General features: G+C 45.8%; 3 protein-coding genes across 4 annotated transcripts; 1 reads left to right on the forward strand and 2 right to left on the reverse strand.

Moving 5' to 3' along the window:
* Nucleotides 1-180: 180 nt before the first annotated feature.
* LOC125528085 (importin subunit alpha-4-like) lies at nt 181-3,723 on the forward strand. Of its 2 annotated transcripts, none has more exons than XM_048692599.1 (10): nt 181-378; nt 826-922; nt 1,001-1,092; nt 1,176-1,301; nt 1,381-1,563; nt 1,644-1,807; nt 1,903-1,981; nt 2,520-2,648; nt 2,824-2,951; nt 3,083-3,723. In XM_048692599.1, exons 2-10 carry the CDS (start codon nt 844-846, stop codon nt 3,471-3,473), a joined length of 1,371 nt encoding a protein of 456 aa, XP_048548556.1. In that variant the 5' UTR covers nt 181-378; nt 826-843; the 3' UTR covers nt 3,474-3,723. The 2 variants fall into 2 exon arrangements, with proteins under 2 accessions (XP_048548556.1, XP_048548555.1); XM_048692598.1 differs by having other exon boundaries at nt 240-378; nt 822-922.
* Nucleotides 3,724-6,648: 2,925 nt separating this feature from the next.
* Nucleotides 6,649-7,493, reverse strand: LOC125528087. The gene has a single exon (XM_048692601.1). It carries the CDS (start codon nt 7,441-7,443, stop codon nt 6,967-6,969), a length of 477 nt encoding a protein of 158 aa, XP_048548558.1. The 5' UTR covers nt 7,444-7,493; the 3' UTR covers nt 6,649-6,966.
* A 13,883-nt stretch (nt 7,494-21,376) lies between these two features.
* Nucleotides 21,377-22,559, reverse strand: LOC125528086 (acyl-coenzyme A thioesterase 13-like). The gene is made up of 4 exons (XM_048692600.1): nt 22,440-22,559; nt 22,120-22,325; nt 21,873-22,016; nt 21,377-21,776 (listed from the first exon to the last, which is right to left on the reverse strand). The coding sequence occupies exons 2-4, from the start codon at nt 22,291-22,293 to the stop codon at nt 21,630-21,632; spliced, it is 465 nt and encodes a 154-aa protein (XP_048548557.1). The 5' UTR covers nt 22,294-22,325; nt 22,440-22,559; the 3' UTR covers nt 21,377-21,629.
* Nucleotides 22,560-24,530: the final 1,971 nt, after the last annotated feature.

Consider the following 24,530-nt stretch of genomic DNA (forward strand, 5'->3'; position numbering starts at 1 on the left):
AGACAAACGGACGTAGTCGAACGGATCCTCACACACACGACGTTATCGGAACCAACCCGAAGAAGCAACACTGGAAATAAGCAAACAACATAGTAAACAACCAACACATAAGCAAGGCATTATGCACAACCAAGTATGATGCATGTCCAGATTAATGAAGCATGGCATGGCAAACGCCTCCTCGCCCTCCGTCGCCGCAACCGCGACGCCGGCCTCTTCAAGCGCCGCCGCGAGGAGCCCACCCTTGCCCCCGCCCCCGTCGTGCCTCCCTCCGATGCGGCCGCAGACGCCACCGCGCCACCTCCTTCCTCCGAGCCGTCTTCGCCTGCGCCCTCTCCGCCCCCCGCAGAAGCTCTGCGGGCCGCCGCCGACGCTGAGGTGCGGTACTTAGGATTTTAACTCTGCCAGTGTTTTCGCATTGGTCGTTGTAAGAAAATGTAATTTGCCACCATATGTTTGAAATTTATTCATGCTGAGAATTTGGAGACCTCTGTAATATTTGAAGCCACAGATGACGCGCAAAAGATAATTCCAACAGAATAGATGATTACTACATGATTTTTCTCACTGCCATGTTTTGATGAACACACTTACTACTCACTAGTCACTAGTAGTAGTATATAGATTTTGGCTAGTTATCTGCCTGCTTTTGAAAATGTGAACTGTAAGGAGCCCGTGACAAGTTACTCCTATGGTTTGGCAAATGTCAACTGTTTATGCGATGAATCAGATCCTTTCTTTTGTCACAATGCAGGAATTACTTGTGGTGCGCACTCTTTATCTTTCTTTCCAGATTTCCTTATTCTGTTTCTTGTATCCAGTTAGCTTGAAGGCCTATCAGAAATGGTCGATAAAGTCTGGTCAGATGACACAGCTACTCAGCTGGAAGCCACAGTCCAGTTCAGGAAACTTCTCTCGGACGGTACTTGACATGTTTAATGTGAGATGCCATTTCTTTTGTGTGTGGCTAAAGATTAACTTGTTATTGTTATATCCGTAGGGAAGAACTCAACCATGATAAAAATCATTAGAGCGGATGTCCTGCCAAGGTTTGCTGAGTTCCTTTCAAGACAAAGACCTCCTCAGCTCCAAGTATGGCCGTCTGTTTGTTCTCTTTTGTTTCTTCCCTTTGTTTTTCTCTGTAAACAATCTTATACTGGGTATACCTTTTGCAGATGGAAGCAGCATGGGTGCTTACCAACATAGCTGCGTCTGATTATACACTGCTAGTTGCAGAGTGTGGTGCTGTTCCAAGGCTGGTAGAGCTCTTAGAATCCCCAGATGCTAATATCAGACACCAGGTCAAAGAATGATACTCCGTCGGTACATTGTTTTTGAAATGGCTTTGTTACTTATATTGTTGGTTCTGTTGTTAAGCAGGCTACATGGGCCCTTGGAAATATAGCTGCAGACATGCCTAGCTGCAGAGAGATTGTTCTTGATCATGGCGCTGTTACACCATTACTTGCTCAATTTAAAGAAGACATGAAAGTTTCAGTTCTTAGGACTGCCACATGGGCACTGTCAAACCTTTGTTTTGGGAAATTACCGGCTGAAGTACAAGTGGGTCTCTGTATGATTATATTCCCTAGTTAACATGTGAACAAATAATTTGCTGAATCTATTTTGGTTGATCATTGCAGGTGAAACCAATACTGGAAATAATTAGCCTTCTTATCCATTCCGCTGATGAGAAGATCTTGGCAGATGCATGCTGGGCTCTTTATTATATATGCGATGGTGTGGAAGGTGGCATCCAAGATGCATTAGATGCAGGTGTATGCCCTCAACTTGTAAAACTTCTGATGTAAGTTGGTGGAATCAGTTTTATATGCATTTCCACATATGAGGAAAAACCACTCATGACTCATCATATGAAACACTCTTTTGTCCTGATTTTAGGCATGCGTCAGCTAATATTCTTCTCCCTGTCATTACGTCACTCGCAAGAATTTCTGCTGGAGATGATACTCAAGTGCAGGTTGGTTAAATTTGTATAGACCTATACTATTTGTTTGTTATTATCCTTTATTTAACCAATATGGATTGTCAGTTAACTGCAACAACGAGATCAGAGGAACCGACTATGTAGTTGGCTGAATTGGCAGGTGGGGTTGGTGGTGTTTGCTCTATTGCCCGAAGTTCATCTTACATTAGCTGCAATGACTGTACCTAATATTGCATATTTACATTACTGGAGTCTGACTAGATCATTTAATTCCTCAATAAACCTCACCAGCTGTTCATCCTCTAACACCACTGTTCGGTACCAGCCTCACTGATTTCATACTTTGCAAGTTCATATGCCCATATTGCGACCAATTCATGCACACTCCATGCAGTATGAAGTTGTGAAACCTTAGGGGAGCTCTGCATGCCTCTGACATAAAATGCTTTCTATTTATTGTAGTTTGCATGTGTGTCGCTGTCAGAAATTTATATATATTGTCTATTGTTTGCTACAATGCCTAGCCGGTGTTTATTTTGGTGTGTTGAACCTGTGCAATAATGTTTTTCAGGTCATAGTAGAACAGGGCATTCTTCCTTGCTTAGCCCAGTTATTAGCGCGAAATTATCCAAAGATCATCAAGAAACAAGCTTGTCTAATTGTTTCTAATATTACCGCCGGCAGCAAGGATCAGATTCAGGTAACAAGTTATATGCTGATTTTGGTGTTTATCCAATAAAGCTAGGCTCCTGTGTTCAGTCGAAGGGAACTGGATGTACATTAGTTGCATTAGTAGTATTTTGCCCTATGTCAACTGAATCTTGCACATTATGTTATTACTATTACTATTGGTTTACTCGTAATTCTTTTGACAGGCAGTCATTGATGCTGATGTTATGAACCATGTCATTGTCCTACTAAAGACCTCAGAAACTGATCTAAAGAAGGAAGCTGCTTGGGCTATATCAAATGCTGCCTCTGGTGGTTCAAGCGATCAAATCCAGTAAGTCTTAACCAGTGGTTATCTTGCGTGCTAGTTCACACGCAATTTGAATGTTCTTGCTTTCATTATTTTGTATGCGCATGATGTTGAGCCAAGTGCTTTGCGATGAATTTTTCACTTTCTGGCCGCAGATATTTGGTGAGCCGGGGATGTTTGGAGCCACTCTGCAATGTCCTCAAGTACCAAGATGTTGATCTTGTGTACACGTGTCTGGAAGGTCTCCAAAATATACTCGTGGAGGGTGAGATTGGGAAGCAGGGCAATGAATCTGTGACGAACCCATACGCGCAGTTTATTCTGGAGAATGGTGGCCTGGACAATTTAGAAGAGCTACAGGATTTTGACAATGATGTGGTTTACAAATTAGCCATGAAGCTGCTCGAGAGGTATTGGGATGAGGAAGTAAGCGACGACGTAAATTTGCCGGCTTCCAAAGATGGCTCTGCAGAGAAAGTGGAGACGGTGCCAGAAGATGCCGCACAGCCACCGGTACCAGCGCCCAGCGCAGATGGGACCGAGTGATCCTAGACGACTCTGCATTGCTCTAGGAGCTAAATCCTTCCTCGCATGATTAAATATCAAATTATTCATGTGATCGTGGCCAGCATAGAGAGATATTTATCGGTGTGAAATTTTTTCTCGTGAAATGTCTGTACTATGCAGTAGAACTGAAAATCTGTGAATGCGTGGAATACGTGGTAAGCAATCCAAATTTGATGGGAAAAAAAATATCTGGGAATGGTGAGCAGGAAATGTAAAGTATGTTTTGACACGTGCCTTCAGCCTTCTGTCAGTGGGAGTGATTGAGGAACTGATCCTGGGGGCTCGGTGAGATCCTTGTAACTGAACCTGTATTCGAATGACCCTGCAATTTGATACTACCTCTTGAACTACAAAAACGTCTTCCGTTTAAGAACAGAGGGTACATGTGATTGCTACAAGAAGTTAAAAGTGTTGTTTCCCTAGTAGCAGAGTAGTATGGGTCTCTGAAATATCGAGCACGCGGCTGGCTATCGGTTTCTCAAGTGACGAGCCCTCATCACGATGTAGGCCGACATCAACATCCCAGCTACCACACCGTATTTGTCAGCTGAAGGTCGACGCCTGTGTGAACTGAACCGTGTGGACCGAGTGCCCGGCTTGATCTTGCATGCGGTTGTGGGAAACCGATGGCGTTGGAGAACGTACCATAGAAAGAAAATCTTGTGTTGTCTCGTAGTAGTACTGTGTCACCGGCCTTCGTTATGTTTTTCGAGCAATCGAAGTGTGTGCAATCGTGTGAGGCTGGTCATAATGAGGAGTAACTTATACTAGTATCATACATTCATACTAATAACATAGAACTGACAAATATGGTGTGGTTACAGCATCGTCGGAGGGCGTGTGGAGGTGTGACTCCGGCGGATTTCGCGGGATTCGGTCAGTGGTTGTCTTTGATGGATCTGCCCGCGTTCGCTCTTTGTTCGTCTTTATTCATGTGTCTTCAGGTTGGATTCTTCCGATTTAACCTTCTCTTCTTCGACGGCGGTTGGTGTTCTGGTGCGTTGGTCCTACGGGGCCTTAGCATGACGACTTTTCGACTATCTACTATAATAAGTTGTGTCTGACTCCGACGAGGGAGGGGTGATGGCGATGGCGCGCCTTCGGCTCCCTTCAGTGTTCACTGCACTGACATGATTAAAAACGAATAGATCGAAAGTTTCCCGTCAAAAAGAAGCATCAACTAAAAAAAGGGATTTGAAAAATACCATCAGACAATAACAAAAAAATCCACATGATTTGGTACTTGTTTTTTTTTTGTGTGTGTGTGATGGAGATTTGGTACTTGTAATGTTGCAACTAACCACGTTTAAACATGCTTTGTATCTTCAAAAATATTGATCCTATACTGGTCTCTCCTTTTTTTTCGATAGAGAGAACTAGTTCCTTGGGTCGGCATCAAGACATCAAACAACACTGAACCAGCCCATTTCCTCTCCTCTAAACACATCGTTAATCTCGGAGTAGATACCAAAAGAAAACTGTTCTTTGGTACTCAGTACTGTACTAGTAAGTAAATATGTGGATGTGCATGGAGATCTGTGTGGTGAGACCTCAGGGTCAGGCATCTCGCTGACGAGCAGGACGACAGGGGCACGCATGGGATACCGGAGCAGGACGGCACCGCCTAGTACACACAACCCTGCAAAGCTTTATTGATTTTTAATCAAAATGTTTACGGATGCCCAAGCAGTGTCATAGGGAGAGGTAAACCAAACATGTCGGCATACACTTAACGAAGCATCGTGCTTAGGTTGCGGGTTTCCAAATTTTAACTTCTCAACTCATGGACATAAGCAACAGATCCAAATTGGCGTTCAAACACATGAAGATTGGTGGCATTACCAAATACCAAGCAGGGCTTTTTCTGTACCCTAGCTACCGTGTGCAGCTGTTTATCAAATGCTACGATGATTAAAAACAAATGAAGTCCAAGTATGGATATCCAATACATATATACACGGTCTACTCCACAACGGAAAAAATGGGACTAAAACCAACCAACAATCAAGGCGTAGAAAGAGTGCAAGTCAGGCCGGGTGTTTTTTGTTTTTTTGACGGTAAAACACTCTATTCCTTATATAATTGACATGTCGTTTACAAGTTATGAAAGTCGGGCCGGGTGTTCCTTGTTCAGTAAAATCAACTCTAGCCGAGTCGTTATGTTAGCCCGACTGTCAACCGTTTTAATAGAAATGTTGGTCAAATAGATACTCTATCAGAGTCATCATCTTTCTTTCTTTTTTTGAATTGGTCATCATCTTGTTAGGATCACCATAATTTATGAAACAACCTTCATATATGGCCTCCCTGACCCTGTCATCATACATGGCGTCTCGAGACTGCCATGTAGAGCTCGTTCCATATGGCAGTTACGCGTATTTACATGTGGTGCGAAGGAAACTTCGGGTGACCCCTACCCTACCTCACGTGGGATGGCTTCGAGGTGGGAAAAAGAAATGTCCCATTGACAAGTGGATCACATGATTATGGATACATCAAATATAGACTCCAAGTAACAATTAATGGATATTGCAGTTTTGGCAACTCCGCTAGAGTTTCTAAGTACCAACAAACCGAGGAGCCAGCGGTTGGTGATATACTAGAAACCACACAAATAACAATTAACTAAACTAACCGGTTCATTTGGTTAGGTATCAAAGGAAGTCGTTGGATGTGATGCAGATGTATTCGAGCAGTCGATCTCAAGTTTCAGGATGAAAGCCTAGGTTTGAGCCGAGCTGGTTATATCTAACAATGACAATTTTTTTTACGTCGTTAGCTTGTTGAAGGCATTGTTGGGCTTTGTTCGGATTGATTCTTTAGGGTGAAAACTTAGATTCTAGCCTTAATGGTTGAATCTGATGATGGTGGCGTTTGAGTGTCGCCCCCTTCCCGAAAGCATTGTTGTTGAAGAATCTCGTCGTCCATGTGATGTCATGAGATGGTTTGTGCAGATATGGTCATTGTGGCAGTGTGCCGATCGCTAATCTGATCGTCTTGGGACTTTTTTTTTCATCGCATATGCATAACTTTGGTCTTTATATGACTTTGTTAGTTGTTAACATGCTTTTTGTATGTGTTAATGTAAGATGTGTGCATCCTATCTATGTAGAGACCAGACGTGTGCTTAATGTGTTATGTATCCTTTTGATGCTTTATTTTAACCCAATAAAATTCACCATCTGTAGAAAAGACGTAGAAATAACAGTAGCTAGTACATGTGTCCGACTCACGAGCCATGACACCCAAACACTTGCATCTGAGCTAAGCCCATGCATGCATCTCTGCAAATACAAAGTTAAACTGCAAATCCAACACTACACGACCGACGACGGTGACCGCCAACACACCACAGATTCACCGGCAACAGCTGCATGCAACACCGACTGACGATCGAGCTAGCTAGCTGCACTGCAACATTATGGGAAACCACTCGGAGGTACGCAGCAGCTAGCAAGGCCATTCGATCGACCTATTGTTTGTAGTAGACGATCTTCATCTCGATGACGCCGTGGCAGTCGCCATCGGGGACGGAGTGCTCGAAGCAGTGGTCGCCGCCCTTGCACCCGGCGGTGGGGCAGTGCCCCCGCAGCGGGCTGCCGTGCGGGGTGACGGAGACGCGGATGGGGCCCGACTGCTGGGTGCTCACCTCGTAGTACGCGCCGCCGTCGTGGCCCAGGTGGACCTTGGCCACGGCAGCGCCGGGCGCAAGCACGCCCCCCGTCCACGCGCACACGTCGAACGACCCGTGCTTCCCGTCTGGGAGCACCCACCCGTCGGGGAAGAGGGCCGCGCTGTGCGCGACTTCCTCGAGGCTCAGCTTCAGGTCCTGGCCGCATAGGTTCTGCACCGTCACCTTGTGGCCGCCGCAGCCTTGGCCGGCGGCGAGCATGGCGGTCGCGGACAGAGCAACGAGCAGCAGGAGAGCGGGGGGCTTGGAGAACGCCATGGCGAGGTAGCTAGCTCTTGGTAGGAAGGACTTGAGTCGGGGAAGTAAAGAGGCTGGCACTGGCTTGAGGTGAGGTTTATGGCTCAGGGTCGTGGGAGTATTTATAGGCAGAGAAGCTTCATTATTTATTAGGGCTTAAGAGCATCTCCAACAGGCGCCGCCGATAGCGCCGCGCACAAAAAACACATATACCGCACGCGTATCGCTTGGTTTGGCGTGGCGTGCAGCGCTGGCTCCAGCAGCCGCGCTAAAATGCAGCGCGCGCCGCTCCAGCAACGCGCAAAAATACAGCGCGCGCGGCGCGCACAAACAACATATGCATTCAAAAACAAAAGCAAAAAAATAAAAAACAAACAAAAATAAATAGTTTAATTTCGTTTATTACAACTCAAACAAACAGTTTATTGTTCAATACAACAAATAGTGCAATTAAACACAACGCGCGCGGGGGGCGGCGGGGGTGGAAGGTGCGAGCGAGCGCGCGAGAGTCCAGCGCGCGGGAGCGGGCGCAGCAAATAAGCGGCGCGCGATTGCGTTTCGGCCCGCATACTGGACTACGTATGCCGCGCGCGCGTTTTTCACACGCCCGCTGGAGCAGCTATTCCGATTACGCGCACGCTAAAAGAAAGAATTTTTCGACGTGGCGCTAGTTTAACGCGCCTGTTGAAGATGGTCTAAGGATATTCCGCATTCCAGTACTGGGCTGCTACTCCGCAAGTCCAGTCTCAAGCCGTCCCGTTCAGCGGGCCTTGGTCTGTGCATGCCTTCTTGGGCCCTTTATGGTGATACACCACACACGCATTCTATGCTCCAAAAAGTCGGTTCGTCTCGCATTTTGTTTCTCCGTGAAATGACAACAGTTCCAATCCTAAAAAAAAAAACTAGACAGTTCCACATTTTGGTCTTATACGAATGATAATACATGGAGTATCTCTTTTTGGAGTACCATTTAGTGCAACTTCAACGGGTCGACTCAAACGGACGGTGATTTCGTCCGCTTTTTATCTGTTTGGGTCGGCCGCCCGCCCGGTGTCCGTCCTGTTTTTTATATGGGTCGGCAGCACGCCCAACGTGTCGATCCATATGTGCAGGCGTGGCCGGCTGGCCGTCCAATTTTACATTGATTTGCATTACAACATATTGTGAAACGAAAATTTAACAAACAAAAATAATTTAGCCGCCCAAATAAATAGTATAGTTTTACAGGCCAAATACAAATAAAAATGTTTCACATAGTTTTGCAAACGAATAAAAGAAGATACATCTATTGGTTGCCAACATGAGTCCACATATGCTCAATCAAATCATTTTGCAGTTGCACATGAGTTTTCCAATCACGCATGTTTTCATGAAACTGAGTGAACTGCTCAATTGTTGCCGCTACTCCATGCTCAGGCACAACATTCTCATCCTGAAACTGAAAGCCTTGATCGTACAGACGTTCCGGGCGCTCGTCTTCTACGATCATATTGTGCATGATCACATAAGCAATCATCACCTCCCATAGTTTCTGCGTGCTCCAAGTATTAGCAGGATACTGGACGATGCCCTATCGAGATTGCAAAACACCAAAGGCACACTTGACATCCTTTCTGCACTCTCTTTCTCTTGGGCAAATCTTTTTCTTTTCTCTCCGACGGGGTTGGGTATTGTCTTGACAATAGTGGTCCACTGAGGATAGATACCGTTACCCAAATAGTACCCTTTGTCGTAGTTGTGACCGTTGACAGTAAAGTTCACCGGTGGGCTGTTGCCTTCGGCAAGCCTAGCAAACACCGGCGAGCGCTGAAGCACGTCGATATCTTTGTGTGATCCAGCCATGCCAAAGAAAGAGTGCCAGATCCAGAGATCTTGAGACGCCACGACCTCTAGTATGACAGTGCAAGCCCTGACATGTCCCTTATACTGCCCTTGCCAAGTAGAAGGGCAGTTCTTCCACTCCCAGTGCATGCAGTCTATACTGCCAAGCATCCCCGGGAAGCCCCTGCTGGCATTCATCACCAACAAACGGGTTGCATCTTCAGCTGTCGGCTCTATCAAGTACTCAGGGCCAAACACAGCAATCATAGCCTTGCAGAACTTATATAGGGACTCTAGGCATGTAGACTCGCTCATACGGATGTACTCGTCAATGAGATCACCGGGCACTCTGTATGCAAGCATTCGGATGGCGGCAGTGCATTTCTGATAAGAGGAGAAACCAATCTTACCGACGGCATCCTCTTTGCACTCGAAGTAGTCATCATAGCCGTCCACTCCCTCTCTAATACGGTTGAAAACATGCCTACTCATACGGAACCGGCGTCGAAATTTGTGATGTTTGAACAACGGGTTTGTTGTATCAAAGTAGTCCTTCCAGAGAAGGAAATGCCCGCTCTCTCGGTTACGATTCAACGCCGGAAGGTGGCCCGGAATGGAGCCACTTAACAACGGCCGCTGGTTGTTCAGGTGGTGATGGACCAAGACGGCAACCAATATCTCCTCCTCGTCGTCGGACGACGAATCGTCGGAGTCGCAAAGGAAATTATGGAAAAAGAACTCGTCGGCGGAGTCCATTTTTCGTACCTTGGCAAACTGTCGAACAGCTTGCGGGCGTCAAAGAAGGAGACGGCCGGCGAGGGGAGACGCGGCGCCCACAGACCAGCTAGCTGCCCTGCCGGCGTCCTCTGAGTGTGACGGCGTCCGACGAGCGTGCCGGTCGTATGGGACGGGGGCGGCGAGGCGTCTTCTTGGTCGCGGGGTGGCTGGGCGTTGGGGGAAGCGGCAGCGGGAACCAGTTTGCTCCCCGGCGGTAAAATGACCGTGACGGGCGACTGGGGGCAGGGGCGGCGTTGTTGGGCGGATGTGGAGGCGGCGGCAGCTGGCAGAGTCGCCGGCAAAGATGGGCGGCGGCTCCGCGCCGACGCAAATCAGGCTAAAAAATGGGCCGGGAATGGATCTCACGCGGACGAAAAACAGACGCGCGTCTGTTTAGGTTGGCGCGTTGGGCCGCCTTTTCTGTTCGCACCGACCCAAACAGACGGCCGCGAACGAAATGGGTCGCTCCATTGGAGTTGCTCTTAGAGATGCATCTAAGCATTTGGCTTTTTAGAAAAACATGCCCTGCCTAAAATAAGGACGCAAGCGGACATGTCCACGAAGCCTGCGGAGTGACGGCCGGAGATGAGGTAGCGCGCCCCTGCTTTAAAAATTGTGCTGCTCCAAAAAATACGGTTGTGAACACATGCGCCTGCATCCCTAGTAGTACATACTCTCTCAGTCCCAATTTACTTGTCTTTAATCCAAGACAAGTAATTTAAGACGAAGGGTGGTGGGGTCGTGGGGGTCGATGCTTTGGTAGAAGCTGGTGGGTTGCATAGGCGCGACAACTATTAAATGAAGAAGAATGTGATCTCGATGTGGTAGTCAATGACGTGCGAAACGTTTTCCTCCTGCCCACGAAAGGCGACTCCCACGCGGAGATGACCTGCCTCCTGTCGTCGCCGCCGCCGGCCTGCCTCCCCTCGACCATGACCCTTGTTGGCAGGGGGGTTATTGCTCCGCTTTAGATGTTTTTTAGTTTAGTTAGGGGTTTATGTGATGCCCAGGAGACGAGGCGGCAATGATGACTTCCTGAAAATAGAATAAGGTTCCCTCCGAGCCCACATCCCGGGGGTGCAAATGTGTGTCTCCGACGAATTTCACGGGATTCAGATGGTGTTTGTCTTCGTTGGAAATACTTGGATCCAATCTTTGTTCATGTACATTCATGTATCTACTAGTTGGAGCCTTCAAATCTACGCTTCTCTTCATTGGCGCTCGCCTCCAGTACTTATAGTTCCTGCTAAGTGGTTCCCACGCGGAGATGACCTGCCTCCTGTCGTCGCCGCCGCCGGCCTGCCTCCCCTCGACCATGACCCTTGTTGGCAGGAGGGTTATTGCTCCGCTTTAGATGTTTTTTAGTTTAGTTAGGGGTTTATGTGATGCCCAGGAGACGAGGCGGCAATGATGACTTCCTGAAAATAGAATAAGGTTCCCTCCGAGCCCACATCCCGGGGGTGCAAATGTGTGTCTCCGACGAATTTCACGGGATTCAGATGGTGTTTGTCTTCGTTGGAAATACTTGGATCCAATCTTTGTTCATGTACATTCATGTATCTACTAGTTGGAGCCTTCAAATCTACGCTTCTCTTCATTGGCGCTCGCCTCCAGTACTTATAGTTCCTGCTAAGTGGTTTACGAACCTGTATGTAATTTATGTTATTGAGGAAAACCAAACATGTCTCCCCTCGGATCATGGGGGTTTAGAAACCAAACATGTCTCCCCCCTTGGATAACATAAGAACGTGTATAGCTAAGGAGCGAGCCTCCTGGTTTGATAAGCTTCCTTCATGAATAATAATGGAGCATTAGATAAAGCTACTCGTTCTCAACTACATCTCTCAAATAACTGAAGCATAACGTCCATCAATGCGTTCATTCAGGGCTGTCGAAGCGATTCTCAGGTGAGATAGATTCAAATCAGCTGCCAACGCTAGACCTCCACGAATTGCCAAAGATTCAAGTGTTGCTAGGTCATTAGCTCCCTGTATCAAGCATCATTACCACACACTTCCCAGTGCCTTCGAATAAAGTGAGTTGGATATCGAGTGGCTCTATTTTAGACCTATTTTAAAGTTCATTTGTTGCATAATAACTCCATATATCATGCTCCCTCGATTTTGCGCTTTTTTTATTGTGAGCATTGCATGGTTTTTAGTTTCTGTTAGTTTTTGTTTCCTTTCTTTGATTTGTTGTGTTTGTAGGTGTTTTGGAGCAGCCGTGGACTTAGCATGGTGAAAGGACCAAGGTTAGGATCAATGCGAAGGATTTCCAGGCACCGAGTTCAGACCCTTTGGGGAGTTGGATTTGACATTTTTTTCAAAGTTTCCATATCGAGCTTTCCGAGAGGAATACAACGGGTCCAAGAACGCCAAAAAAGGAGTTCGTATGAAGAAATGACGACCAAAATAATAAACTGCACATACGTAGTCCAGGGAAGTACGACCATGCCTGGAGTACCACAGCTCATATCAGGTGCCATGAGTTATGAAAACAGCTCCAATCTTCACGATTCTTCGTGGATTTCATCTTTTTTGTTCCCATTACTTCCTTCACCATCAAGGGATGATTTATAAGAGTATTTGGCTCATCCAGAGCCCTTGATCAAAGGAGAGAAGATACATCTATGGAGGAGGCTCTAGGAAGTTTTTTGAATACATGTCAAACTTTTTCCAAACACACATTGAACAGCTTTTTGAATGGTACCAAACATATTTTTTAAATTTCCCGAACATTTACGGTCGCTTAAATGTTACGAACATATTTTTGAAACATGTGAGTTTTTAAATGTCAAGTAAAAACATTTGAATGGCAAAAACATTTTAATAATTTGTGCGAACATTGTTTTACATTGTATAAACATTTTTAACTACATTTTACAAACATATAATTTGTTATGCCGGGTTTTTAAAATTACACTCATTGTTTACATTGTACATATTATTTTTTTATATATATCATGAACATGTTTTGAAACTCATGAACATTTTTTAAATGTCACAATTTTTTTTAATATCACCATTTTTTTAAGTTGCGCTACCATTATTTACACTACATGATTTTTATGTGCAATGAACAGTTTTAGAAATACGTAAATATATTTAAATTATTGAGAAAATATAAACAAAATTACAAAAAACAAAAACCAACCAACGAAAGAAACAAATGAAGCGACATCTCCTGACTGGGCCAGCCCACTATAATTTCCATCGAGGCAATAGGCTCGTCGGTCTCGTTGCAAGTGAGAGAATGCTGCATCCCGGGGCGCGTTGGTCCTTCATTAAGGGAATTGAAAATTAAAGAAGAGCTTGTTGAGTTGTATAGGAGGGAGGAGAAGATGTGGAAACAAAGAGCACGGGTGGAGTGGCTTCGAGCAGGAGACAAAAACACACGGTACTACCACATGCGTGCAAATATGCGCCGCACAAAGAATAAGATCAAATCTTTGTTAAGGGAGGATGACAACCCTACGGAAGATGTGGCGGAGATGCAAATGATGACGAATGTTTTTTATAATAATTTGTACACTTCCGAGGGAGTGCATGAAATGAACAGGGTCATTGATACCGTCCAATGCAAAGTGACACAAGAGATGAATGACATGCTGAATGCAACGTACACTGTAGAGGAGGTTCGGGTTGCTCTTTTCCAGATGGCTCCTACAAAGGCTCCCGGGCCAGATGGCTTTCCCGCGCAATTTTTTCAAAAGCATTGGGATATTTGTGGAGGTATGGTAACCAAGGTGGTCCTCAACATTGTGGAAGGTGTGGAGAGTGCGCAGGAATTGAACAACACCATCCTGGTTTTGATCCCAAAGGTAAAGAACCCTATGCTTCTCACTCAGTTTCGGTCAATAAGTCTATGCAATGTTTTATATAAGCTGGCATCCAAAGTGATTGCTAATCGCCTCAAGAGGGTGCTGCTTGAGATTATTTCTGAAGAGCAATCAACTTTCGTGCCTGGCCGCTTGATCACAGATAACATCATTGGTGCTTATGAATGTCTACATTTCATGAAGAGAAATAAGGCTGAGAGAAACATGCATTGTGCCTTGAAGCTTGATATGATGAAGGCATATGACAGGGTTGAATGGAATTATTTGAGAGCCATTATGCTTAAGCTGGGATTCACTGAGTGGTGGGTTAACATAGTTATGGACATGGTAACATCAGTTTCATTCTTAGTCCTTTTTAATGGCCATAAGCTTGACGAATTTAACCCTATACGGGGTATCCGTCAGGGAGATCCTATTTCACCATACCTCTTTTTGCTGGCAGCAGAGGGCCTTTCGTGCCTTTTGAAATCTAGAGTTCAGTCATCTAATCTTGGTGGCATTAAGGTGGCCACATCGGCTCGGCCGGTGAACCACTTGCTATTTGCAGATGACAGCCTGCTGTATTTTAAAGCAAATACAGAGGGAGCTGAAGAAGTCTCTCACCTTCTGGAAACATATGCACTTGCTTCTGGTCAGAGAATAAATAAAGATAAATCCTCTATATTTTTCAGTAAAGGATGTCCTGAAGGAGTGAGGGCGGCAATTAAACAGATTCTGAATGTCCCAAATGAACAGTTGAATGAGAAGTATCTTGGGATGCCTTCAGATGTGGGGGCATCAAAGAATGGGGCATTTAAATACCTCAAGGACAGACTATGGAGCAAAATAAAAGGATGGATGGAGAAATTATTATCTGCAGCTGGAAAGGAAGTCTTAATAAAATCAGTGGCTCAGGCTATACCAGTTTACTCCATGTCTTGTTTTAAACTCCCTCGTGGCCTATTGCAGCATCTAACTTCTATGATTAAAGCTTTTTGGTGGGGTAGCAAGAGAGGCAAACGAAAACCCTATTGGGTATCTTGGGACACTATGAGTATGCCAAAGTACATGGGAGGACTCGGCTTTCGAGACTTTGAACTTTTTAACTTGGCCCTGTTGGCTCGACAGGCTTGGAGGATACTTGAGAACCCTGAATCATTGAGTGCTAGAATCATGAAATCGGCATATTTCTCGGATACTGGTTTTCTATCAGCCGCACTGGGCAACCACCCGTCACAAATTTGGAGGGCAGTAATTGAAGGAAGGGATACCTTGAAACAAGGACTGATCAGGCGTATAGGAAATGGAGAAACAACCAATATTTGGGGTACAAACTGGATACCAAGGAAGGAGAATATGAGGCCTATTGTGTCACTGTTAGCTCAGCCACCACAATACGTGTCAGAACTCGTTGATTCAGCAAATGCCAGCTGGAATGTACCGTTGTTGGAGCAAGTGTTTTTGCCATATGATACTGCTGCAATTCAGAGAATCCCACTATGTACCCGAAATTTTGAGGATTTTTGGTCATGGGGTTTCGAAAAGAATGGTATCTTCTCTGTACGCTCAGCTTATCGGATGATTGTGGCCACGGAAACCAGGAGAGTAGATTGGCTGGATCAGCGAGCGGGGCCTTCAAACACAGCGGCAGTTGAAAAATCTTGGGAATTCTTATGGGGAGTAACAGTGCCGGCCAAGATAAAGGTTTTTCTGTGGAGATTGGCGCAACAATCTATTCCTACCGAGGATGTCAGAAAACATAGGAAAATGTCCACAAATGATTTATGCTCTGTATGTGGTATGCAAGACTCTTGGAGGCACAGCTTAATAGAATGTAATATGGCCCGCTGCGTATGGGCTCTTGTCGATCATGAGTTGCTGGAACATATGATCGCCACGACTGAACCATCAGCAAGAAGTTGGCTGTTTTCCATGTTTGAGGTTTTAAACCATGAGGAACTAACTCGGATGACTGTGACATTGTGGTCAATTTGGTATGCTCGCCGAAAACTGATACATGAAGGTATAAACCAAAGCCCCCTGTCAACTCACCTTTTTGTTACTCGCTTTATAGCTGAACTGGATCAGCTACAGCAGCCAAGTGAGCCACATGTGATTAGAGCGCCAAGAAGTGCACCGGCGAGAGTTTAGCAACCACCACCGGAAGGAACTGTGAAAATAAATGTAGATGCAGGCGTTTCAGAGGACCATGGAGTGGGTACGGCTGCAGCCATTTGCAGGGATCGGGGCGGCAACTATCTGGGCTCGTCCATATTGGTGATCCAAGGGCTTTTTGAACCGGCTGTTCTAGAAGCGATCACTTGCAGGGAAGCTCAAGCGTTGGCGCTGGACCTTGGTGAAAATCAGCTTTTCATAGCTTCAGACTGCAAGCAAGCCGTGTCTTATATCCAGCAGAAAATAGGAGGCGAAGAAGGAGGCATCATCAGAGAGATTGCTGAAACTACAAGTCTTTTTAATTCCTGTTCTTTCAATTTTGAATCTAGGATTTTGAATTTTGAAGCCCACAAGCTAGCTCGACATGGTGTCTCTCTGCATGTAGGGAGACACCTGTGGTTGGCTGTCCCGCATGACACCCTTGTAATTCCCACGAACATCCTGCATAATCAATAAAGGCTAGCTACCCTTTGCTAAAAAAAAAGAAGATTTCACGTATGTCAACTCGTATGTTAATTGTATAGAAAATCTGCCGGTGATGAGAGTATCAAAACTCTTGTTCGAACTGTGTACTCAAAAGAATAAAATGAATACTTTGTGGGACCCTGAAATTTGACATGATGCTTACATTCTTGATTCCTGTACATGTGATTGTTTTAAACAAGAGTTACAATTTTGTTTCTCTACAACCAGAGCATTTTGCCACCTACCATACGTTGGCAAGAATCGACGTTGCGGCATGGAAAATGTGGCTTCTATCCGATGGTAACAATGCATGGGTAATCACTACGTACGTGGCAAAGCACAAGATAGATTAGACGGTTCATGCTTCATGATGCCAGAGTTGCCAACTTCTCACTCCCACGGTTGATACGGATTGATAGACTGCACATGGACGATCGATGTAGTGTAATGATCTTCTCAGGTACGAGGTGTTTGCAACGTGTGCTTCCCGCACAACATAATTTGTACTCTTTGGTGCAACATGTACTTCCTTCATGGGGCAATCTATACTTTTCCTTCCATGCAACTTGTACTCTCCCAAAAGAACAGCGCCCGGATTTGCTCGCCTGTACATGGCAGCCGCAAACCCTATTAGGCGCTTCAGGCGTCGAGTATAGGTGTTGCTGCAAACTAGCGCATACCCAGAGCCCCCTCTTTTCCATCGTTTCTCAGTGGGCCGACCCAATTAACTGTATTCAATGGTTTCGGTTGCTACTTCTGGGAAGCTTCCAAAAGCTTTCCAAGTCGGTTTCAGGAAGCTTCCAGTCAGTTTTTTTTCCTTTTCCCTACTTTTACAAATGGGTGAGATTTTTTCAATTCAAAAATTCTTTGAAAAAATCATGAATGTTTTTCTCAATTTTTTATTTTTTTATTTTCGTGATATTACAGTATTACTTTTACAAGTCTATAAACTTTTTTTAAAAATGATTTTTTTTCATATTTGTAAAAGAAAAATTCAAAATCGATAAACATTTTCAACTTCGTGATCTTTTGTTTCCAAAATCTATGAACTTTTTCCAAGTTTATGAACCCTTTTTAGAAATTTTGAACTTTTATCATTTTCTTGACTTTTTTTTGCAAATCTATGGTTTTTTCTAAAACTGAAGAACATTTTTCAAATTCATGATTTATTTTCATGAATCTATGTTTTTTCAAAAAAAAATGTTTTTTTTTCAAATATATGAGCTGGTTTTAATTTCATGTTTTTTCCAAAGGTCAATTTTTTAGACAATTTTTCAAACGGGCTTTTTTCCAGTTTTTTCGACATTTCGGTTTTCCATGGTCTTCCTTAGCTTTTGGAGGCAAAAAAATTTTTCACGAAAAAATACGTTTTTTTTCACGAGAGTCACGGTTTTGCTTTCGCCAGAGTCACGGCCGTGCCTCTCAAAAATGAAAAAAAAAACGTGTTTTCTGTTTTTTTCCTTCTGCGAGAGGCACGGTTTTGCTTCCGTGAGAGGCACGGTTGTGCTTTCGCGAGAGTCACGGCCGTGCTTCTCGGAAATGAAAAAAAAAACACATTTTCTATTCTTTTTCCTTCCGCGAGAGGCACGATTTTGCTTCCGCGAGAGGCACGGTTGTGCTTTCGCGAGAGTCATGGCCGTGCCTCTCGTAAACGAAAACAAACACGTTTTCTGTTTCTTTCCTTCCGTGAGAGGTACGTTTTTGCTTTCGCGAGAGTCACGGCGGTGCCTCTCGAAAACGGAAAAATGCATTTTTTTTTCTTTCCTTTCGCAAGAGGCACGGTTTTGCTTCCGCGAGAGGCACGGCTAGGATTTCGCGGGAGGCATGAGCGTGCCTCTTTCGTAAAGGGAAAAAACCGTGCTCGTTGTTTGGTTTTTTCGTCAGGTTTTTTTTGTGAAAAAAGTTCGTCAAAACCTATCAACATGGGATCTAATTTTAAAGATTCTCGACGCGAGAAATCCAATGATGAAAACGGTTCGAGATTTGGACACATGGTTTAAGAGATTTTTTTTTTAAATAAACAGATCTATGAAAAAAAACCACTCAAATTGCAACAAATGGCGTACATGCAGCACGCTACTAGTCATAAGTTGGAAAGATGGGAGTGATAATAGATGCTTCTCAATTAGTGATTTCGGACAGTTGGGGGCGACTCGAGTGATCGAGGTTTGTTGGGGCCGGCCCACGTGAGAGGGTTTCTGGCGCCGAAGAGGAGCTATCCATGGCAGCGCACTAGTGTGTTGTGAGCAGCCCTAGAAAAAACTAGTGTGTTGTGAGCGTGCAAGTACGCTGAGAAACTGGACGTGGGCCTCAGTTGGAAGTCGTGACAACCGCATGATCTTTGCTCGATTGACCTGTATGCAGAAGAAAGAAAAGAAATATTGTTTGACCCTGCAGTTTGACATGATGCCTAGTTGCCTACACTCTTTGCACATGTGATTGCTATTAACAAGAGTTACAATTCTTCTTCTCTACTATCAGAGCATTTGCCACCGACCATATGTTACCAAGAATCGACGACGATGGCGACGGTGCATGGGTAATCACTAAGTGCGTGGCAAAGCACATGATAGGATACTTAGGGCATCTCCAATACTGATCCTCAAACCTCTCGCATCCGTTCGGATCGCGCTATCTGAACAACGGAAGCCATCTATCGCAGGTCTGCATCGGTTCGTGGCGCGGTCCTGATGCATTTTCTCTCGCAAATCGGAGACAAATATGTGTGTGTGGGAGAGGGGATGGGGGGGGGGGTTGCGGGAGTCCGGACCGATCTCACGGGTCTTATCGTCGGTGATCATTTTTTTTTGAACGAAGGCTCGCGATGAGCCCGGCTTTGAATTAACAAAGCCATCAACCGGCCAGGAATTACAACACAGGAACAAGCACAACGGCTGAACGATACAAGGGAGCACCCTAGAAAGCTTACAACTCAACGCCGAAAACTAGCTCAAAACAAAAAGAGAAGCCCAAGCTAGTACACGCCGCCGACCGCAGCAAACAAGAACCGAGAATTGCGAACAGCATGAGCACAACGAGGACCTACAGAAACAGAGTGGAGTTGTGGACATGATCGAGTCCAAGGTTGGAGGAAATCAAGCATCTTCCTTTGCTCTCGCCGTAGAGGGACCCTTCCCTCTCACCTTGGATCGAAAAGCGCCGCCGACGGACATGAGAGACGCTCATCCTAGAGCAGGAGAGATGTCGTCCTCGAGTCCTGGAACAGTCACAGAGCACATCCTCCTAGGACATGAGCACACCTCATCTGACACACCGAAGCAACCTAGGACACCTGAAAAACAGCGGGAAAGCCACCGGGAGGAGCCACTGAAGGACGAGCAGCAAGGACATCAGGAGAGGCCGCAGAACGACGAGGAGCAGGAGTCGTCGGCCGTTGAAGAGAAACACCGGGCGTCCACGGCCAGGGATGTGCTGCTACTGCCGGGAAGAGGAACCCTATCCCCTACCATCGGATCGCAGACGCCGTACCACCGGAGCTGAGCTAGACACGCCACCGCAAAGGAGCACCGCACTTGAGGGGAGCGGGGACAGACTTCCCTGCGAGCCAGATCAACCACTGCCACCTGATAACCAGGGCCGCCCAAAAACTCCACCTTTGTCGCCCCTCACCCGAACGCACACTCCCCAGGCGGCGCCTCCAAGGAGGGCACGACGCGAAGCGCGCCGTCACCGCCCAATCCTAGAAGGATTTTGGGCTTTCATCCGGGAGGGGAGCGGGGGTGGATAGGGTTGGGATCTCAGCTGCACCTCCAAGGAGGAAGGGCGGCGCCCAAGGGCGTCGCTGCTGCCGGGCCGGACCAGCCGACCAGTGGTTTCCCACGGTCCCAAAACCGCACCACCGGGCACCCATTCACACCAATCCGGCGACGAAGCTGCTGGAACCGGGAAGGATGAGGGAGCTGAAGGGGAGGGGAGTCGAACCTCAGATCTGACGAGGAAGGGGATCTCCACGCCGGCTCATACCGGCTCATACTTAAGAACGCTTAAAAAAGGATTTGAACAGAGGGAAATTAAAAGCCACCCTGCCTTATTTTCATGTAGGAGAAACCGACTTTGAATCCAGGCCGGCGACATGAAACCTTTTTGCTGTCTATCGCTGTGCCAAGGCCGAGTTCTCACTTATAAGGACCCTTAAGGTCTTAAGGACCTCGAGGTTCTTGTTTTGCTTTAAGTGTAAGTGTTCTCAACAGACAACATTAAGACACACATTCATGCTAAGGTAAATCAAGTTTTCATATGGATGAGTAGGTCAGCATGCCATATACTAGTACTGTTTTTACACATCACTCCATTTAATTACAGAAATTGTATAGCGCGTATACCAGCAAAACAGTTTTCCACGCGACGCGCTGCTCACCGCCTGGCCAGATTCCATGCTGAGGTGGATCACAACGGCACCTGATGGTCGAGGATTTTTTTTTGAACATCAATACAGACGAAAGCGCTCATATATACGCGCAGACACTCACCCCTATGAACGCGCGCACACACACCTTACCCTTATGAGCACCTCCAAAAGACTGAGCCGTCATATCATCTTGAAATTTACAAAGTCACCTTAGGCACCTCATCATCGACGGGAACATCTCCTCCCACTGAATGCGCATTGCCGGAAATTCTAAAATAAATCCAGAAATAAATGCAAGCACGTGGATTTGAATTCTGATGGGCTGGGGATACCACCGTCTCTCTAACCATTCAACCACATATTGGTTCGCTGATGGTCAAGGATTGGTCATGCGCACTTGAGAGGATTTGTGCTACATATTTTTCACTCTTTTTAGAATTTATCCTATTCCAAAGCGTTACATTGGCATTCTTTTTCTCGTTCCAAAATGTGTCTTAATGTTTCACCGTGTCATCGTGCATCAGCGAAGCTGATCCAAAATAAGTCCATTCTTTTTTATTAATACGTAACGAAACATGATGATACATGTCGAGAAAAAAGCCAAATGAAACATTTTGAAACGAGATAAATTTTGACAACAACCGGCACAATTATCACAGCAATGACGAGCGATGAATCCATGCATGGAATATCCCGTGCTCGGACTCTCATCAACATAGTTGGCTAGCAAAGACAACCGTTTTACGCGTCTACACTGTGGCCCTTCCATGATAGGAAGGACCCTCACAGTTTACTGGAGACGTTGGCGAGATACTTGGTGTGGCGGCCGTGCGCGAGCACCTGGCCGGTGTCCTTCCTCCTCACCTCCACGGTCACGCACCCCGTCTTGTCGCCGATGCCGAGCACCCGAGCCTCGATCTCGATCTCCTCCTACATGGATGCAGCATGCCTCCGTTTGTTAGTCCCAAGTCCCAACTCACAAGAAGGATTATATAGTACGCGGGAAGACATATACTCGTATAGTACGTTTGCACGGGCGGCGCCCAGGTAGGAGACGGTGATATCCAGTGAGACCCCCGTCACCGGCGAGCCGCCGGCGAAGAACACAGCAGACCCCACCAGGTCCACCAGCGACGCCACCGCGCCTCCATGCATGCGGTTGCTGGCGCTCTTCGGTTGCGCGGGACATGCGCACACAGGCATACACGATTTTCAGTTCAAAGCTCCTACATACACTACTCCCGCGAGCACGGCCCTGGCTAGGACTACGTACCGACGTGAGGCGAGGAGGGACCATGAAGGAGCAGAGGAGGCGGCCGGGTTCGATGGTCTCCACGCGGAGGCCGGCTACGGTGAAGGCGTCGTACAGCCGGTGGCCCAAGGAACGGTTGTGCCACCTCTCCATGGCTTCGTCAACATCCTTGCTGCCGCCTTCGAGCTTCTCCATCTGCAGGCCCTCTCGGTCTTTCCTGGTCTACCCTGCATATATAAGAGGCCTTTAAGTGCTCCGTCTCCATTGGCAATTTTCACAATAGGGACACCGTAATAGGAAAAATGCCATTAGAGGCCGAGCGTCAGGAACGGTTGTGCCACCTCTCCATGGCTTCGTCGACAACCTTGCTCTTCCTGCCGCCTTCGAGCTTCGCCATCTGCAGGCTCTCTCGGTCTATCCTCGTATACCATGCATATATACGTGGATATAAAAACCAAAGCTATGCCAAGGCGACAAAAAAGAAAATAAATCCAAAGCGATTATCCCCAATCAACAGACTACAACGAAGAGATTTTTCAACAACAACACCTTTAAAAAGAAGGTGGTGCTCAAGCGCTGTCTTCACCTGAGGAACCAGTCCGTACAAAGTAATAACGTAAAAACATCTCCACTTCTAAGAAAAACAAATTCAGATCAGACCAAGGCTTTCACCTTGAAGATCGAGACCGGGTGTTCAAGTAACACCACCATCGAAGTCACTCAAATTTTGTTGTCAACACATTTACGTGATCCCAACAGCTACATGCGATCTCCGGCACCGCCGCTGCACAATCCCTCTACCTCAAGTCATCATCCATAGTTTGCATTTGGCTGCTGAAGTCAACCATCGAATCTGCAGAGACAACCCTCAAAAAGACTCTTCGGTGGCCACTGCAATCCGCATCGAGGCCGCCACAACAGGCCGGAATGGTCACCACAAAGACCCACACCGCTAGTGGAGCACACCAGCACTGACTACAACCTCACCGGAGAGAGCCCTGCCAAGTCCAATGGCCAAGGGGCTTACATGGCCGGAACTGGAGCATGAAAGGCAAATCCCTCACCAATGCACCCCCACACAGAGCGCAACCGGACCTAGATCAGGAGTGCACGACCGCTAGATCGGTGCCAACATTTGTAGCTTCAAAATAACGTTATATAGCTTCAAAATATTACCGCCTTAATATTTAAGGTAGTAGTGCAACATTTATAAAAGATACATGTTAAACAATAATTACTATAAGAAGAAGTCGTCCATGTGAGGATGTAAGTAGAGAGATGCTATACGTACGACAGAAATCCATACAATTTTTGTACGATCAGACTCATCTGGTGGTGTGGGCCCAAACCTCGGGAGACGTGACTGTGTCTTGTCGTATGAAATCGTACGAAAAGTGAAAAATTGACACGAAAACATGTTGGTCTTATTAATATATGCTCTCCCTGTTCCATATTAATTGTCCCTCAAATACAAGTATCTAACACAGAAATATGTCTGGATACATCCGGTTGAGCGACAATTAATATGAGACAAAGTGAGTACATCCTAATAAATAACATGCTACATCAAGAAATCATTATCTTAAAATATTATATGGCTAGAGAGGTGGTATAGTCAGGTAAGTAAATGATGTAAATATTGTAGCAAAATATGATGTAGAGGCAAGTGCAAACCGCATCATGATCGACAAGTGCACACGGCATGCATGATGCAGAGCAAGTGTAGCAAACACTAATCCGCCAATCTTGGACTTCCTTTCCCCACGAATTGGTGGACGACATGAACATGCAGCAAGCCAAGATAACGGTGGGTACGTCTCTTCAATAGGTTCTATATTCCGTTTCTACCTTTCAAAACTCAAAACTAAAATACTTTTGCGTTGGATCTTTTGCAGCCATTCATGTCCACAGTTATACGGTCACTGTGGATTCAAATATTTTGAAAGAACGCTTGAGCAATGCATCTCAATCTTTGTTATTGTTCCATAGCAATTACCATACTTCTCAAAATAGTGCAACCAACAATATATAGCTTCAAAATACGACCGTCTTAATGTAGTGCAACATTTGTAAAATATATACTAAAGTAGTAATTACTGTAAGGGGAAGTCTTGTGCGTAATTAAATAAAAAGACAACACCTTTCGAACATGAAACCATGTAGGTCTTATTCATACATGTTAATACATAAAATGCTACATGCACAAAATGTTATTTTATAATTTTATATGGATAGAGAGGTGGTAGTATAGTAAGTAAATGTTGTTGAAAATATCATGGCAAATGTAGCAATGGTGCAAACGAAATATGCATTGTGCAGTGTCAGTGTAGCAAAGAAAATTCAGCCTATTGTTCGTTTCCTTCCCGTGGATCGCGTGTATTGACGGACCACATGAACATGCCCCAGACTAAGACAATGGTGGGTATGTCCAC

Source organism: Triticum urartu, unplaced genomic scaffold (assembly GCF_003073215.2).
Source record: "Triticum urartu cultivar G1812 unplaced genomic scaffold, Tu2.1 TuUngrouped_contig_4624, whole genome shotgun sequence".
Lineage (NCBI taxonomy): Eukaryota > Viridiplantae > Streptophyta > Magnoliopsida > Poales > Poaceae > Triticum > Triticum urartu.